The sequence below is a fragment of the Embiotoca jacksoni genome, unplaced genomic scaffold, assembly GCF_022577435.1.
Source record: "Embiotoca jacksoni isolate LCO1_2020_lvr unplaced genomic scaffold, fEmbJac1.0.p SCAF_144, whole genome shotgun sequence".
NCBI classification, from domain to species: Eukaryota; Metazoa; Chordata; class Actinopteri; family Embiotocidae; genus Embiotoca; species Embiotoca jacksoni.
In genome coordinates, this window is record NW_027185279.1 from 81872 (window position 1) to 100558 (window position 18687).

General features: G+C 43.0%; 2 protein-coding genes across 3 annotated transcripts; both read left to right on the forward strand.

Annotated features, from left to right (window-relative positions):
- The first annotated feature begins 1199 nt into the window (after positions 1–1199).
- wdr12 (WD repeat domain 12) lies at positions 1200–6946 on the forward strand. Its single transcript, XM_069148447.1, has 13 exons — positions 1200–1384; positions 1574–1668; positions 2046–2140; positions 2244–2350; positions 2837–2952; positions 3641–3795; positions 3899–3944; positions 4035–4123; positions 4229–4369; positions 5085–5190; positions 5297–5429; positions 6524–6596; positions 6703–6946. The coding sequence occupies exons 1-13, from the start codon at positions 1344–1346 to the stop codon at positions 6778–6780; spliced, it is 1275 nt and encodes a 424-aa protein (XP_069004548.1). The 5' UTR covers positions 1200–1343; the 3' UTR covers positions 6781–6946.
- Positions 6947–8931: 1985 nt separating this feature from the next.
- Positions 8932–18468, forward strand: ical1 (islet cell autoantigen 1-like). 2 transcript variants are annotated; one of them, XM_069148448.1, is made up of 15 exons: positions 8932–9022; positions 10285–10320; positions 10421–10595; positions 11854–11926; positions 12633–12756; positions 12874–13072; positions 13236–13361; positions 13734–13832; positions 13945–14030; positions 14675–14712; positions 14853–14897; positions 15012–15230; positions 15843–16166; positions 16286–16381; positions 16641–18468. In XM_069148448.1, the coding sequence occupies exons 2-15, from the start codon at positions 10313–10315 to the stop codon at positions 16754–16756; spliced, it is 1728 nt and encodes a 575-aa protein (XP_069004549.1). In that variant the 5' UTR covers positions 8932–9022; positions 10285–10312; the 3' UTR covers positions 16757–18468. The 2 variants fall into 2 exon arrangements, with proteins under 2 accessions (XP_069004549.1, XP_069004550.1); XM_069148449.1 differs by lacking the exon at positions 15012–15230.
- Positions 18469–18687: the final 219 nt, after the last annotated feature.

The following is an 18687-nucleotide window of genomic DNA, read 5'->3' on the forward strand; positions in this document are numbered from 1 at the left end:
GAGGAGGAGGGAAGACAGGAGGAGACAAGACGAGGAGAAGGCAAGAGGAGGGAAGACAGGAGGAGACTAGACAAGAGGAGAAGGCAAGAGGAGGGGAGAGGAGAAGAGGAGGCAAGCTTTGGTATGAAATCTAATTTAACGGATATATAAGAAGCTTGAGTTGAAGAAATTCGAGGCACTCGAGGTGTGACGATATAAAAAAAAACAAAAAGGCTTTCATAACTCATAGCACATTTAAAAAAAAAAGTCGTTCATCAGGGCAAGAACATTATGTCAAGACAAGAAAGCCAAATACAGATATTTATCAAAAGTCTTAAAATCTTAATTTTTGGTACATTCAAACAATAAATGCCACATAACATTTAAAAATGGCCCAGTTGTCCCTAGAGAAACAGAAAAGGAGTTTTTACTTGCAAACTGGGGTATTGCGCAACTTTTAATGTGTAGATCCGAGATCTTTGTAAATCTGTCGCCGTTGAAGATGTGTTTTTTATTTTTTCTTCTTCTTCCACAGGTGTAATACCTGTATGAAGTGATCTCCTCTCCGAAGCCCGGAGTTCTTGCGGTGTTCCTCTGGCGGCTCGGATCGCATCTTCAACGGCGACAGATTTACAAAGATCTCGGATCTACACTTTAAAAGTTGCGCAATACCTCAGTTTGAGTGTAAAAACTCCTTTTCTGTTTCTCTTTGGACAACTGGGCCATTTTTAAATGTTATTTGGCATTTATTGTTTGAATGTACCAAAAATTAAGATTTTAAGACTTTTGATAAATATCTGGATTTCTTGTCCTGGTATGATGTTTTCTTTTCTTTTCTTAACTTCTCTTGTCTTGTTGTAGAAGCTGAAGTGTGAACCAAAAGCCTTCTTGGTTTGGGTTCTTGTAATTCACGTTATGGGACACTCCACATTATGGACATTGTTTTTACTGTGTGCCGTAAATTTTTATTATTAATAAATTTTCACAAAGAAAAAGTCCTGTTAATGTAAAAATCCCCCCCCCCCCAAAAAAAATAAATAAAATAAAAATAAAAAGCTCGGTTAAACCGGTTGGTTTAAAGCAGAAGTTTGGAGGAAAAGTCTCAACTTCCGCCGACTCTCCGTCGCCGTGGTTCGCCCCAGAAAAAAGGGGGCGTGGCGACACAGGCGTCACGAGTCGAGCACCGAGCGACTCGAGCGACTCGAGCGGTGACTCTGCGCTCGAGCGAAGCGGCTTCCCTCGTGAACCACATGGCGCGGGCTCGCACGAGAGCTGTTATGAAGAGGAGCAGCCGGGTAGCTTTCTATTGAGGTTCCCCGAAAGCCCGCGGTTGGGAAGAGAAACACGCACACGCAGCTGAGGAAATGTCGCAGTTACAGGCGCGGTTCTTCACGGAGAACAAGAAGTAAGCGGTTTATTTTTCTCGGATATAACTGAACTATAAAACGACTTTTTTTTTTTTGAGCTAGCTAATGCTAACAATTTCAACGTAATGACGTAGTACTTTCTTCACGTGCCCCCTCGCGAGTTATACGGACTAATTTAATCTGTTAAAGACGTGTTTTGCGTGTCTTTTTGTTTTTTTTGTGTGCAGGTACGTCGTAGATGACGTCCCGTTCTCCATCCCAGCAGCGTCCGAAGTGCAGGACCTCAGCGGCGTCATCAACAAGCTGCTGGAGGCTAAACATGGTAAAAGTCACGTGATTTTTGTTCATACTTTCTACTTTCAATTAAAACTGAGAATCCGTTTTGCATCTAGGCTGTAAAAAAAAAAGAAATAAATATATATAAAACCCATAAAAATTACAGAATAAAAATAGAGGTAGTAAAAAGTATAAAAAAAAATAATTAAAAATGCACAGTATATACAAATCAAATCAAATTAAACAGACAGTGTTGATGGTGAAGGACAAACAGTTGTGATTTCACTCGAGCATCAAATTTGGTGTTTTTGGGAACAGAAAAGAATTCAGCAGGGAGTCCAAATCCAGTTATAGATAGTTAGTGAAATAATTAGACATATAAAACATGAATAGGCATGTACATACCTTCTTTTGTTTTCACAGCATCTCACGGCAAAGTGGATTTCGACTTCCTGGTCCGGGGTCAGTTCCTGCGGTCGTCGCTGTCCGCCCACATGGACACGGAGGGAATATCAACGGTACGGTCCGACCGGGAAAACGTGCCGACTTCTAAACGGGGCCGACGGATGAAAGGAACCGGATTTATTGAGTGCAAACGTTGCCCGTGTGTGTGCGTTTCAGGAAGAAGTGGTGGAGATCGAGTACGTGGAGCGGATCACGGCACCGGAGCCGCAGGAGTGCATGATGCACGACGACTGGATCAGCTCGGTGGACGCCGACGCCGAGTGGTGAGACGCGGCCGATGTCGGACGCTCGGTTCACGAGCTGCACGAGGAGCAAATTCGGTCACCGGAGTTCGTAGTTTTCTGGCTCGTGTTGCGTTTTCATGTCCGTTTTGTCGTCATAGCAACACTGAACAAACCATCCAAGTGAGGGAAATAGTGGTTTTCTCGATCCGGCTGAGATTCACGTACATTCATCAGTTCTCACTTTTTCCTTTTCTGTTCTTCTTTCTTCGCTCATTCCTTTCGTCATTTTTTTCTTTTACACCGACGTGTAACACAATCAAACATTTTTCATAAAGAAAGCAGGAAGTCCCGCAGCTAAATATAAACAACCCTGCTGATGCTCTCTGATGGATGAATCCACTGGTATTTCTTGTCATTTACTTATTATGAGTAGCTAAATTACTTTATTGATAGCTTTAATACGACAGGAACTCCTGAACACTTCCCTGAAAATAGAGATGTCAATATTTATTTATTTTTCTGCAGGATCCTCACGGGGTCGTACGACAAGACGGCCCGGATTTGGTCGGCGGAGGGCAAAGTGGTGATGACGGTGGCCGGACACACAGATGTGGTCAAAGACGTGGCCTGGGTGAAGAGAGGTGAGCGGGACACAAACGGCAAACAAGATTTTTTTAAGAATTCAATTCAGTTTTATCTACATAGCGCCAAATCACAACAGAGGTTATTTCATGGCACTTAACACATTTAAAGTCCTTACAGCGGAACTTTACAGCATTTATACAGAGAAACCCAACAATTCCCACATAAAGCTAGGAGGGAAAAAAACTCCTCTTTAAGAGAGAAAAACCTCCAACAGTAGCAAGGAAAAACTCTCTTTAACAGGAAGTAAAACCTCCAACAGCTGGAAGGAAAAACTCACTTTTAACAGGAAGTAGAACCTCCAACAGTAGAAAGTAAAAACTCCCTTTTAAAGGGAAGTAGACCCTCCAACAGTTGGAAGGAAAAACTCACTTTTAACAGGAAGTAAGACCTCCAACAGCTGGAAGGAAAAACTCACTTTTAACAGGAAGTAAGACCTCCAACAGCTGGAAGGAAAAACTCCCTTTTAACAGGAAGTGAAACCTCCAACAGCAGGAAGGAAAAACTCCCTTTTAACAGGAAGTAAGACCTCCAACAGCTGGAAGGAAAAACTCACTTTTAACAGGAAGTAGAACCTCCAACAGCAGGAAGGAAAAACTCCAACATATGAGAGTGCGAAAGAGTGAGAGGAAATAATAATAATCACAATCTTTTTCGTTAAATCTCGTGTGTGTGTGGATGTTGCAGACGGCCTCACCTCTCTGCTCCTCACCGCCTCTCTGGACCAATCGGTGCTGCTGTGGGAGTGGAACTCGGAGAGGAACGAGGTGAAGGCCAGACACTGCTGCCGGGGACACACGGGGAGCGTCGACACCGTCTCCACAGACCCCACCGGCTCGAAGGTAGAAAAAAAAAACAGTGGTTGGAAAATATATTAAAAATAAAATAAAAAGGGCTTGAAATCACGTCTCAAGGTTGCTTCCCCTTTTTTTTTTTTTTTTTTAGTTCTGCAGCGGTTCCTGGGACAAAATGTTGAAGATCTGGTCAGCAGGTAGGTTCCCCAAAAGGTCTCGTTATCGGATTTAAAAAAAAAGAAAAAAAAAAGCACGCATTCACGCGGCTGCTGCGTGTTTTCCATCAGTACCCACGGACGAGGCGGACGAGGTGGAGGAGGTCGCCGCCGACAGGCCAAGGAAGAAACAGAAGACACAGCAGCTCGGTCTGACCAGGGTGAGTTCAAAAACAACAACAACAACAACAACAGAGTATCACCAACCTGAAGATGATCACCTTTTTTTTCTTTTTATAACCCTGCGATCTCTGTTGCCGTCTCAGACTCCCTTGATGACGTTGTCCGGACACAACGAGGCCGTGTCCTCCGTCCTGTGGTGCGACAGCGAGGAAGTTTGCAGCGCGTCCTGGGACCACACCATCCGCTTGTGGGACGTCGAGACGGGAACGATGAAGACGACGCTGGTAAAGGAACACAGCAGCTACATGATTTTTGCAGTAATTTCATTCTGTTTTATTTATATGGCGCCAAATCACAAAACAGGGTCATTTTTTTAGGGCACTCGACACAGTAAAGTCCTTTAAAACAGAACTTTATAACATTATAAAGAGGAAAGAAATGATTCAAGAATTCACACGTGAGCAGCTGGGAGGAAAAAACTCTTCTTTAACAGGAAGAAAAATCTCCCAACAGCAGGAAGGAAAAACTCCCTTTTAACAGGAAGTAAAACCTCCAACAGCAGGAAGGAAAAACTCCCTTTTAACAGGAAGTAAAACCTCCAACAGCAGGAAGGAAAAACTCCCTTTTAACAGAAAGTAAAACCTCCAACAGCAGGAAAGAAAAACTATGGATATAAGATATTATACTAAAAATATTAACAAATTATATAAATATTGACATTAATTAAGGAAACTGTGTAAATTTCAGATTAGTCGTATCAATGAAATTTAAAAAAAATAATGAGTCACTGAACATAAAAAAAAAAAAATCAGCTTTAGTTTCTTATTTACATATATATATATTTATTTATTGTCTTTCACTCAGGCTTATTTATTTTGAGATCGTATAAAGGCTTTGAATTGAGAGCACGACTTTCTCACGGTTACTGTTGACCCTGTTTTTCTGGCATTTCACATAAAAAAAACCAAAAAAACCAAATTGTTTTATTTTCTTTCACAGACGGGCAGTAAAGTGTTCAACTGCGTTTCCTACTCGCCTTCGTGTCGACGGCTGGCCACGGGCAGCACCGACCGACACGTCCGACTGTGGGACCCTCGATCCAAAGGTACCAGCGAGCCGTCCACGGATCCACCTACGTGTATGTCAGGTTTTTATTTTCTGGTCTTCATTCATGAGTCCGCCCTCTTCCTCCTCCTCCTCCTCCTCCTCAGACGGGTCTCTGGTGCTGCTGTCGCTGACCTCCCACACTGGCTGGGTCACCGCCGTTAAGTGGGCGCCGGCGCATGAGCACCAGCTGGTCTCCGGTTCCCTTGACAACCTGGTCAAGCTCTGGGACACCAGAAGGTCGGTGGAAAAAAATAGTCGTTGGTTCCTACAAATCCATCCCACACCGTCGCACTGTTTTTAATTTAACGTAATTTTTTTTTATCTTATTGTATTTTATTTGTATATACTGTGCATTTTTTTAAATTTTTTTTTATTATTATTGTTATTATTATTATTATTATCATTTTTTAATAAGACGCATCACTTCTAGTTTAAAAAAAAAAAAAATATTTAAACGCAGTAAAGTCACAAATTTTCTAAAAATATTACTCGTATGTTCATTTTTTGGGGACTATTTTTTTTCATTTAGTGCTCCAGAGAGTAAATAAATCACAGCGATGCAATTAAGTCCATACAGACGGGAGCATGTGCCTGCATGTGCCCAGATTGTCACCATGGTTACCGTGATGCAATTAAGTCTCTGTGTGTCAGAGCAAGGCAGTAAGAGGCAGGTCAGACCACCAGCTGATGTCAGATTCATCATCTCCTTATTTGGTCGTTAAGAGTCCCCCCCCCAGTTAAACTAAACGATGGAGGAAAATATTCCAGTTTTTAATCAAACATTAAAGCATTTTTGGATCATCTGAGAACGTCAAAGCTGAAAATAGATAGATAGATAGATAGATAGATAGTAGGTAGTAAAAGGATAAATATTAAAAAAAAAAAAATTCAAAATGCGCAGCATACACAAATACAATAGAATAAGATAAAAATAAAATAAAATGATATAGGATGGATTTGGCCAGAGGTCAGTTATTGTAAAGCGCCCTCTTGTGGCGACCAGGTTTTGAGGGCCAACTTGAAAAAAACAAACTCACAAACATTTTTTTTTTAATCGCAACACTTACGTCCTTTATTCAGGACAGAAACAAGCTTTTTTTTTTTTTTTTTTAATTTATTTTTGTTTTGCATAAAAAACAACAATTTGAAACGTTATTTTTCAGTAACTCGTGCAAAAAAAAAACAAAAAAAAAACTTGGACATCTTTCTTTTTTTTTTTTCTTTTTTTTGCCGATCCGCAGCGAGCTTCCTGTCTCTTTCAAAATAAAACACAGGATGATTTATTCAAACTCAAAATTGAACACGTGATTGTTTGTGTGTTGTCTCGCCAGCTGTAAGGCTCCTCTGTACGACCTGGCGGCCCACGAGGACAAAGTGTTTTGCGTGGACTGGACGGAAAGCGGGGTACGACACAAACAAACAAACAAACAAACAAACAAACAAAACACCACATACACAAAATAAATGTGTAACCTGTCGTGTTTTTTTTTTTTCTTTCTCCTGTTTCCAGCTGATGTTGAGCGGAGGCGCGGATAACAAGCTGTACACCTACAGATACTCGGCCTGTCAGACGGACGCGGGGGCGTAGAGGACACAAGACAGAGACGCAACCGTTTTTTGTTTTTTGGACTCATCTCCTGGTTATTTTTAAACCCCCCCACCCACCTTTCAGTTTTTACACATATTTTTCTTACAGCTCGTCTTCGTTTCCCTGTAAAACCTGAACAAAGTATAAATTAATTTAGTCTCCTAAATGTCGTCTCTTCGAACTTTGTCCCACACGATTAAATATCCATGACGTTTCAATGGTGGTTTCATAAGTGGACTCCATATAATATCCATACTATTATATTTAGTATTTAAAGTAAAAAAAAAAAAAGAAATGGTGTGAACGCAGGTGGCATTTCTGCAGACTTTAGCCAAAAAGGAATTTACCCAGAGTTCATAGCAAAATTGGAGTCATATTAAATGTCATTTAAAAAAAAAAAAAAAAAGATTATTTGTATTTCACGTCAAATTGTATACATTGGATTTACTTATGTTAAAGCCTTTCCTGGTTTGCTAATTTGCTAAAATATAATCAAATATAATATTGATATATATACACACACTTATTCATTCTTTTTGTTAAAATTATGATTCAATTTTTTTTTTTTTTTTTTTTCTGGAAGTGTGTCTTTTTCCAATGGCGATGCAAGCAGCGTGTGATGTCACAACTCGGTCTTCCCAATTTTGCCTTTTGGATTTGAGCCGCACACTTTTATTAGGAACGCCTGCTTAAGCCCGATTGGCCAATCACGTGTCAGGAGAGGACGGTATAAAAAAAAAAAAAAATCCTGCAGGTTCATGTCAGGAGCTTTTAGTTAATCAGTGAACATCTGATCCAGAAGCTGTTTTACAACAATTTATTTGTTGCAGTTGAAGGTTAACAGATGGATGATGGGATTTTTTTTTTTTCTATACGTGAAAGGAAGTCTCAAAAACAGTAATGCAAAAAAACAAATGCAGCAAATACCAAATCCAATCTAACATTTCTTAACTTGCTTCTTCGAGGGCTTTTAAACACAAGGATGGAGCTTCTCTCTTTGTTCTTGAGAGGAAAAGAGGCTCTGCAGCCCAAAAAAAAAAAGAAAAAAAGAGGTGACGTTATGTAACTTCCCGGAAGTCTGGTGAATCGGCGCTTTTTGCCGAGGCTGCAGGTGATGGTGAATCAAGTCGGGTTTAAATGTGCGGTCCCGTTAATGCCTCATTCGCCGTCCTCGTAAAAACATTGTGGAATCCATAACGCGGAGAACTGATGATAATTTATTGATAAAGAACACCACATTAATAAGAAAATACTAATTGTGTTGCTGAGGTCTCTTACATGTCCCATACTGCATTTTTAAAATGATTTAAATACAAAACCACAATCTTATTAGATAAAATCAGACAAATATCTAAAGTAATCATTTTAATTCTGACATGGGACATTTGCTTCAATTTTTTCATACATTAAACCTTGAATTACAACTCAGGGAATCCATAATACTTGTCATTATTCCAACTTAATATATATTTTTTTAATGTTTATTATGACTATACCCATTGTGCATTTTACAATCTGCAGTTGAACGAGGTCATCGACTTCCTCATGGTTCTGCCCAGAAAAAGACAAACGCTGAAGACTTCTTTCCTCCTCCAACTGGTTTGACCGCAGAGGTTGGCAAAAGAAGAGAGGTCTCACTCGGAATGATTTTTAAGAGTTACATTTGTTTATTGAGAAAAAAAACAAAAACCATCCACACTTATTTCTTCACAATATGGAAATTAAGCTCCAAAGGGAGCCACTCATCTCAGGGGAGTCAGGTTGTAGAAATATGGCGGTATTTGATGCAAACTATACTGACTTCTAGAGTTACACATCGACATTTTATAGATATGTAATGGTCAACTTTATGAGGGTCCGATTTTTTTCTTTTGTTTTCCTTTTTTTTTTTTTTTTTTTTTTTTTTTTTCAGAAACACACGTTGAGCAACATTGAGGCTTAATTTCAAATGTTTTATTTTTTTTTTTTAGTTTTAGGTCAGACGACGTCCATTTTGCAATGCCAGGCAGGTTTTATTTGCCGTGAGGTGGAGGGTTCGTAACAATAGACGATCTTTGACGATGACGTGGACAAAGCAAAGCGGCCCTCGAGCGCCCCGCGCGGCGCTGCGTGTGTTTTTATTTATTTTTTTTAACATATCCTGTTTCCTCTGACTCAGACGATGACGGTCATCGGGAGAGCAGGCTAGCCGAGCCGAGCCGCGCCGCATAGATGCTGGAGGAAGCTGAAAGCAACACAAAAGGTACATTCACTTCATTAAACACGACTATTAGATTAAAAAACAGACTCGTTCAACTGCCGCGTGCCGGTTAAACGCTCTCGAGACGCACCGCTCGAGCTACTAGCTGAACTGCTGCTAGGTAACAAGCGCCTTTCTTTTCTTTTCTTTTTTTAAACGCTTTTTCTTCGTTTTCTCTTGACACGTTTATTTATTTATGTTCACCGCGTCATAAATGTCTCCTCCGTGCTGATAAATGACCGAATGACACTTTATTTTTGGGGGCTAACCGTTTTACCTGTAATTGAACACCTGCTCCGGCAGCCAGCTGACTCCCCGGTCTCCGGTGAAAGTCGCAGGTCTCTGATCACCGTTATTAGATTAATGTGGTTTATTTATTTTTTTTATTATTATTATTTTTTTTTGGGTTGAACCGATCCAAAGATGACGGAGATCCCCTGCATGATTAGTTAAAATGCAAATCCGTAAATATAGATTTATTGTCCTTTTGAATGTGTACAACTAGGATTCACTTTTTTGTTTTTATTTATCACATTTTTTTGTATTAATTGCAACACAAAAAGACAATCCACTAAGGGAACAACACAATAACAATAAGAGGAGTCAATAACAATAAGAGCAGTCGGTACAGTTACAGGTTGTGAGTTGGTGTTTGTTTGTTTGTTTGTTTGTTTACTAAGCAGTCAGTCTGACTTCCAATTTCGCCGTGAGGGTGTTTCGACTAGGATTAACTTTGAAGCACGAACAAGTTGAATTTCTTGCGAACAACATAATAATCACAACCAAATTTTATATACATAAATGTCAATGTGCAAAATCCTGGAATGCACTTAAAAACAAAACAAAACCTGTTTTTGTCTGGATATGATTTAATTTAAGCCCCCAATTTGACTTGTCTCCATTTTATTCTTTTTTTTTTTTTTTTTTTCTCTTTGGACAACTGGGTCGGTTTAAATGTTACTCGCCACTTAATGTTTAAATGCATGTTAAACTATGAAGAGATTTTTGATTCATTATTTATAATCTGGACATAATGTTTTTTCCCCATCATGTGTCTTTTACCTGGTCCCTTGTGACGGTTGATTGGTCCATACGGGTCATGTGACCACTGACCAACACGTATAAGGAACAGCCTTATTTGGAGCTGCCCTGATGACGGCCTTCAGAGGCTGAAAGAGTTTTTCCTGTGATTGAACAGCCGTGACTGATTAAAGGCTTTTAGATTTCTTTTTCAACTCAAATCTATTTTTGTTTTGTTTTTGTAGAGCAGAAAAAAAGGGCCGGCATCCTCTAATGGACGGGTACGTGTCGAAGCTTATTCTTCACCATAACTGTCAGATCCAATCCACTGCCATTATGGCACATATGTTTATATAAATGTGCCCCCCCCCTCGCTCCCAGGTTTGCAGGCGACATGCTGAGCGGGGGCCGGGCCCTGCTCGGCGAGGACAGCTCGGTGATGGCACGCATGCAGAAGAAGTTCTGGAAGACCAAGCAGGTCCTCATCAAGGCCACGGGCAAGAAGGAGGACGAGTACGTGGTGGCGTCGGACGCCGACCTGGACGCCAAGCTGGAGGTGAGGGTGTGTGTGTGTGTGTGTGTGTGTGTGTGTGTGTGTGTGTGTGTGTGTGTGTGTGTCAGTTGAAACTCTAGCACGTCCACACTCACACACACACACACACACACACACACACTGAGACTTTTTGTTCGCTCCAGAATAAAGATCGGGCGTCCTCGTCGTCCCCGGAGACAGAAACAGAACTCGTCACATTTCCAACGATCCAACAAAGACTAAATTCAGAGCAGGATTTTTATTGTGATATTTATTTATTTTAAATTTTTTTGGGGACTTTACAACTTAACAAGACAAAACTTTAAGAATACAAAACAGAAGAAGAAGAAAAAAACAAAACACAACAAAAGAAACGACATTAAATAATAACTCGACCAGCCGGACATAATTCCATCTTACTCGTATCATCAGGTCACGTTGACGTGAGGGTTTTATTTGTATTTATTTTTTCCAAACACGGCAGGCGACAGGTGTCGGCCGACGGACTGAAGCCGCCTGTTTGTTCTACAGTTAATGAGTAACTCGGGCTTTCTTACCGTCTGAAGTCTGAGAGGGGGCTGCAGGTTCAGGTTGAAGGCCACCAATATTTGTCCTTTTCGTGGTTGTCGTTATCAAAAATGTTTGTTTATCTTGTTTCGTTTTCAGTTTGGTTTTTTTTGCACTGAAATTGTGCGATTTCAGAAAAAAATGGCAAGTTGAGAAAAAAAAAAAAAAAAAAAAAAAATCCCGTTTTTTTTCCCTTTTTATTACTTTATGTGTATAGAGTTTACACATCATACTAAATGTCTCGTGGTTTGCAGTCGGTATAGAAAAATTCTTATTCATTTTCTGAAATGCGAGACACTGGGCAAGGGGAGTGACGGGGAGGGGGGGGGGTGTTTTCCAAAAGAAAGTTGGGACAAGGGCGCGTTTAAACAACACTCTGTAAACGCTTCGGGGCGGGAGGAGCATCTGAAATCCGACATGGGGCAAGAATGGGGCCACGTTTCACTTTCGAAACTCCAGCAACTGGTCTCTTCAGTTGTGGACTGTTTGCAGAGTGTTGTTAAAAGAAGAGGTGTTGAAAAAAACAAAACGTGGTAAACGTGCCCCCCCCCCCAGCTTTATTTTTGGTTGGCTGGCGTCAAATTCAAAAATGAGCAAAAACATTTCCGAGTTTCCACATTTTTGACACGTTTTTTTTTTTCCATCGTCATGACAACAACGCCACATTCGCACGGGTGAATTCTTTCTAATCACGCCGCTCGTCTCCTTTTCGCAGTTCTTCCGCTCGGTCCAGTCGACGTGCACCGAGCTGCTGAAGGTGATCGAGAAGTACCAGCACCGGATCACACGTGAGTCCGACTCGTATCTATAAAAAAAACAACAACAACAACAATTTGAGCTGTTGTGCGTGTATTTGTTCCTTTTTTAAATAAAATTTTTATGTGTATAAATCCACTGCTGAAAATAGTCCTGAACAAAACTCACTGCTGTTTCAGTAATGACAGAAACTTTTTCGGACTTTTTTTCAGAATCAAACTTTATTATTATTATTATTTTTTTTATTTTATTTTTTTATTTATTTATTTTTTAAATTTTTTTTCAAACTTTATTTTTATTTTTGAATATAGCTGTTAATGATCCAGGTCATATTTTCTGTTTTTCTGAAAAAAAAGAAAAAAAAAAAGTGATAATCACGTGTTTTTCGCGGGCACGGAGGATTCAATAAAAGCCAAGTATGTCCTTTTTAAATTTAAAATGTTTTTTTTAAATTTATTTTACAATTTAATAGGACTTCAAAACTTTAAGAATACAAAACAGAAGGAGAGAGAAAAAAAAAAAGCAAAGATAGCAACAACAAATAATAATAATAACAACAACAACACACTCGCGCCACCAGCCTGACGTAAGTGCACCTTACTCGTATCATCAGCTTCCAGTGTTTTCAACCTGTCCATCCCAGACGGGTCCACCAGGTCTGAGACCGGCTTCCATATCTTGAGAAGTCAGGTCAATTCTCCCCCTACGTTGTTTAAACTCCCCACCCCTTCCCCCCAGGTTTGTCTCAGGAGGAGAACGAGCTCGGCCTCTTCCTGCGCTTCCAGTCCGAACACGACCGCACGAAGGCGGGCAACATGATGGACGCCACCAGCAAGGCGCTGTGCGCCTCGGCCAAGCAGAGGTCCGCCAGGCGATGATCCAGAAATGAACATTTAAAAAAAAAAACCAAAAAAACACACACACATACAACCTGCTGCCTGTTTGTCTGAGCGTCTTCTTCCCCCCCCCCCCTGAAAAGGATGGCGCTCTGCCCGCCGCTGCACCGCCTCCAGCAGGAGGTGGAGACGTTCCGGCGGCGCGCCATCGCCGACACGCTGCTGACGGTCGGCCGCATGGAGAAGGCGCGCACCGAGTACCGAGGAGCGCTGCTCTGGATGAAGGACGTCTCCCAGGAACTGGACCCGGACACCTACAAGCAGCTGGAGAAGTTCCGCAAGGTCGGCGCCGCCTTTCTGCTGGAGGGCTGACGGAGGCTTCACTTCCTCACTGACCTCATGTCCTTGTGTGTGTGTGTGTGTGTGTGTGTATACGTGTGTGTGTGTATACTCATACATGTGTGTGTGTGTGTGTGTGTGTGTGTGTGTGTGTGTGTGTGTACAGGTCCAGGCCCAGGTCAGGGGGACGAAGGGCCAGTTCGACAAGCTGAAGAACGACGTGTGTCAGAAGGTGGACATGTTGGGAGCGAGCCGCTGCAACATGCTCTCTCACTCCCTCTGCACATACCAGGTGCCCGTTTAATTAACATACAATAAAATATCACAATAAATGAATAGTGATAATAAGCGTAGTATCATTAGATACGTGTTTTAAAGTCGACTGAATAAAGACAAACACGTATCCCACCAAATAAACCAGCGCTGACGTTTATGACTATTTTATATTTAGCCTTTTTTTTTTTTTTTTTTTTGCGATATCTGTTTATTTTGTTTATTCATTCATTAATTGAAGCTCTTACAAACCACTACTGCTGGCACTAGTTGCCGCAGACCGAGTCGACTCGTTTTTTTTTTGAAGGAAGCATGGTCGGTCGTCGACGGCAACAGAAGTCGTGCCGTATAGAAAGTGAACGGCGGTATTTTGTTTGTCCGGTTTCTTCAGACCACTCTGCTGCAGTTCTGGGAGAAGACGGCCCACGCCATGTCGGGCATCCACGAGGCCTTCCAGGGACACGTACCGTACCAGTTCAACACGCTGAAGGTTGTCGCTCCGGCTTTGAAAAAGAGAAATAATTAAAAACCGCCGACGAAAGGTGTGTGTCTTCTTTTTAAAGCATGAAGTTGTATGTGTGTGTGTGTGTGTTGGGAAACAGGACCTACGGGACCCGCTGGAGCAGATATCTGACTCGCAACAAGCGGAGGACAAGAAGGAGACGGCTCTGCAGAGCAACACGGACAGGTGAGGAGGAAAAACAACTATAAAAAAAAAAAAAATCAATTCATAAAGCACACACACACACACACACACACACACCATCTGTCTCCGTTCTCAGGCCAGCCAACATTCAGTCGCGCTTTTATTCGCCGACTTTTATTTATACACGTAGCTGCCGCGGAGGTCACTGTTGTTTTATTTTGGCGGAGGTCCTCGGTGGTTTCCTGTTGTGTTTATAACAGCCAATCAGAGGAGGCCGTCGATTATTTTTATTTTTTTTTCAACGTTTTTGGTAAGAAAACAGCAGCCGCCGTGTCTTACTTAACACACACACACACACACACACACACACACACACACACACACACACACACACACACGCTTTCATTGTCATCCTTTTGTTTTCCTCACACACCCCACCTCAGCTGCGTCTTCATCAAACGCGGCGGCGATGTCGTCCCCGTGTTGACGAACCAGTAAGTGTGCGCGTGACCCGTAGGCGGTCAGTAGCGACCCGTGTAGCAGCTCCAAATCCCCATAGAGGCCACCGCATCGCTACAAGTAGAAATAAAATAAAAATAAAAATAAAAAAACCCGCGTCTCACCAGCCAACATAAGGCGCTTTCTCATTTTTTTTGTTTTTTTCCTTTCCTCCCTCTTGTCCACAGCCTGGTGTCCCTGGATGACGACAAGCCCTGCGACGCAGGTATGTGCTGCCCCCTGCTGGCCGAAACGCAAAAGATGCCGTTACATTTTTTTTTTAAACCAGATTTGAGAAGCAGCTTCTTTTTAAAAATTTTTTTTTTAATTTACAGGTTTACTTGATATTTCTGTTTTCCTTTCCAGACCCCGCCCGCAGCAGTGATGGGCGGAGCCAGAGCGGTGACATCGGTAAGTGTGTGTCGCCGGCAGTAGTGTAAACAGTACAGATGTGTACGTTGGGAGTTTTTTTTTTTTTTTTTTTACTGCTCACCGTGGACCACCGGACGGCTTTTTGATCTTCAGCGCACCGAACCGCTCCGGCCCTGCACGACCTCCGAGGACTTCCCGCGGGCTCCGACGACGACGACCTGATGCTCGGGGCCTTCGACGTGCCGCGGGCCACGCCCCCAGCAGATACCCAGCTCCGGCATCGAGCCCCGCCTCCTCTGCCGGCCGGAGACCAGAGGGACCCGTGGGGCTTCGGAAACCTCCAGTCCGGCCTCTCGCCGCCGCCCGCCGCCGGTAAACTGGCTGGGCCGATCGTCTACTTCTACTTCCTCCACCTTCTATTTCAACTTCCTCTTCCCGTTCGGACGTGGACTCGGTCTGCCTGGCTCGCTGGAAGGGAGTTCGTCCCCTTCGCTTTCGGTCTTTTTTGCTTTTAGGCTTCTGAGATTCGCTTCTTCCCTTCACGTCTGTACAATGCGTAGCTTGTTAGCTTAGCGTAAAGACTGGAAAACCAAGTGGTTCCAACCAGCGTTGCTTTTAAAGTGCAATATTTAACATATTTTTTTTTGGTTAAATCTGTCACTACTGTCACGGGTGAATATTCAAGATGTGGAAAAGCCTGGTTGAGTTTTCGAAAGGGAAAAAAAAAGAAAAGAAGCTCGCTTTAAAGGCTCCTGTGGAGTTTTATGACGTGCTCAGACCAAACGAAGGAGCGAATTATTCCCGAGTCGGCAAATTCGCACCATTCGACCGCTGTTGGCGCTTGCAGAGCTGTTTTGCGATTCAACGTGTGATCAAACATTTTTGGGAGGAAATCGGCACGCATTTTGAACTTTCAAATGAGGTCTGATATGAGGGCAGTAACCTGTAACTTTCTCTCATTTTGTTCCTCTCCTGCCCCCTCAGGCGCTCCTCCGCTTCCCTCTGGGACCGGACCGAGACCGGAGGAGGAAGACGACGACGGCGAGCGCAGCGACATGGCGTTCCTCAAGGACCTCCTCGGTCCGGGCTCCAGCGACGAGTTCAGCAGAGAATGGCAGGACGCGTTCGGGATGTTTGACCCGCCCAGCGTCGCCACGGCGACCGCGGGAGGAGGAGGAGGAGGAGGAGGAGGAGGAGGAGGCGGCGAGGCGTTGGCGGTGGCGGCGGCAACGTGCGAGCCCTCCAACCCTCCCAGCCCCACCGGCTTCCTGCCCTCCCAGCTGCTGGATCACAGCCTGAGCTCCACAGGTCGGCCACACCGCCCTCTGCTGGAGGGACGAAGTCCCTGCATCACACCGGCTGATGAGATCCAGAAGCACACCTAACTGCTTCTGTTTTCTTTTCCCTGCTTTTTTTTTTTTTTTTAGGCTGGGCAACCCCACCGATGTTCCAAGCTCCGCCCCTTCAGCCTCCGCCTGGTCCCAACCAATCAGCTCAGCCGGCTCCGAGTCCAGCAGCCAAAGGTACGAGTCCGTGTCGGTGTTGTTTTTTATTTTTTGGGGGACCTGTGAAATTGAAACTAAATGGATAGTAGTTACTAGACGTAACTGCAGTTCTACGAGTACGTACCTATTTTGTCCGGTCGGGGAAACGCTGATCGAATTTTTGTAAAATACCCAACATTAAAAAAAAAAAAAAGGACGCTATCGTGGAGATGTGACGAACTGATAGAAACGATCAAATGTTTACGACAAGTTTAACCTTTCGTTGTGATGTCCGCAGCTCCTTCAGGAGGATCCAAAGACATGTCGGCCTGGTTCAACCTGTTCGCCGACCTGGACCCCCTCTCCAACCCCGACGCCATCGGACGCTCCGCCGACGAGCTGCTCAACGCCTGAAGTTAAGTGTGTGTGTGTGAGTGTGTGTGTGAGTGAGTGTGTGTGAGTGTGTGTGTGTTTACTGTTACAGATACACACTTCTGTTTGTGTTACACTGGAAACCGCAGCGCCGTCGAAGGCCGCGAAGCCGCCGACTCGGCAAAACCTTCACGTGGGCTTTTTGGCGTTTCCTCCCTTCTGTCGGGCGGAGACGTTTGTTTTGTTGTTTTGTGTTTTTTTTTTTTATCCACGTGCGCGGATATTACGAATATTTCTATTTACTGCTTACGGTTGTTTTTAACGTAGTCGCACGCGGATGCCGAACGTACGTTTTAAAGGATGAAGTTTCGCGCGACGCGAGATGAAAGCGTCGCCGAGCGGCGACAAGGAGTCTTGTGTCGCGAAGCCACGTCAGCGACGTCTTTCCGGATGAGACGTCTTTTTTCTGAAATACGCCGCGAGCGCAGAAACGGAGCCGACGGGCAAAATCGTCGTACTTTCGGTCCCGTCGGTTCGCTTCGTTCGGCCTTTTTTTTGTTTTGGTGTTTCTCTCACCGCCGCCCGGTTCGAGAGCTCTTCATGCTCTCTACGCCGCGGAAAGGCAGGAAACGAAGAGACGGACCACGCGGCTAAAGTTACAGAAAAATAGTTGTGCTTCTGAAGCTGTCGGAAGACGGCTAACTACGCAGCTAAAGTCGTAAAATGACGCATCTAGTTATAGAAAGATAGCTAACTACACAGCTTGTTATAAGAAGACCGCTAACTATGCAGTTAAAACATTAAAAAGACGGCTAACTACGCAGCTAAAGTCATTTAAAGACGGCTAACTACGCAGGTCATAATCAACTCTGTATCATGCAAGTTAGCTGCTAAGCTAGCCTTCGCTAAAACTGAAAAGTGCATTTTTAGCTGCCGCTCGGGGTGTTACGACTTTTTATTGCGGTCAAAAAAAATATATTGTTTTTTTTTTCTTTAAGATCTTCGCAGCTGTACTTTTTCTCTGCTTTTAAAATAATATAAAGTCCTCGCCCGTAAATCGCCGCGTTCGCGTCCGAATGTAAGTCGAGAGATTTCCGCCTCTCCCGAGCGAACCGATCGGGTTTCGTAGCCGCGACACGGGACGCCCCGGGACGCCCCCGGGGAACTTCGCGTCGCCGTCGTGACGCCAACACTCGATTGTACTTCGCCTCGTCCACCTTCATCCCAGATTTTCCGAAAAAAAAAACCAACCCAAACTGGATGTTTGAAATCGTCTTCAGTCTCATCTGTTGTTGTAATTTCACAATCGTCCAAGAAACCAAAAAAACAAAACATGAAGGATTTATTTTACAATAAGGAAATGTTTCAGGACACTGGGATGTTTTTTTTTGTTGTTTTTTTTGGGTGTAATTCTTTTTAAGTCTTTACAACTCTGCAAATAATAATCTGACTCATCGAAATGTATTTATTTTTGAACTATATCTCGATCGCCGCTCGCAGAAACAAACGTTCTTTGTGGCGCCGTATAACTGTAAAAAAATTGAAAAGAAGCTATATAATAACGACGAAGTAACACTGTAAAAAAATATTTCGTGTCTATTTTTAGCTCGGTGTTTATTTGCACAGATGGATTTTATTTTATGGGGAAATGAAACGAATGGACACTGGAGGATTGTTGCCGTGTTACATAATCAACAACATGGATTTTTGTTTGTTTTTGTGTTTTGACTGGGAAATAAAAAAAAACAAACTTACAGACTGCCATTTGTGAATGTTTAGGATGCGAAGTCGCATTTCTAAAATAGATTTTATGTAAAAAAAGAATGAAGGTTGAGAAGACTGTATGCGTTAAGTGAAACCAAAATCTTCTGTTATTTTTGTGCCTGTGGGGAAAAAAAAAAAAAAAATCACACTGGAGTGGAGCGAAGGGGACCAGAGTGCATCATGGGAATTCCAGGAACTCAGAAAAACAC

Coding starts and splice junctions, on each gene's coding strand:
- wdr12 (XM_069148447.1), top strand. CDS start 1,344: ATGTCGCAGTTACAGGCGCGGTTCTTCACGGAGAACAAGAA. Junction 1,385..1,573: donor TTCTTCACGGAGAACAAGAA/GTAAGCGGTTTA, acceptor TTTTGTGTGCAG/GTACGTCGTAGATGACGTCC. Junction 5,191..5,296: donor GTGGGACCCTCGATCCAAAG/GTACCAGCGAGC, acceptor CCTCCTCCTCAG/ACGGGTCTCTGGTGCTGCTG.
- ical1 (XM_069148448.1), top strand. Junction 11,927..12,632: donor GTACCAGCACCGGATCACAC/GTGAGTCCGACT, acceptor CCTTCCCCCCAG/GTTTGTCTCAGGAGGAGAAC. Junction 16,167..16,285: donor TCACAGCCTGAGCTCCACAG/GTCGGCCACACC, acceptor TTTTTTTTTTAG/GCTGGGCAACCCCACCGATG.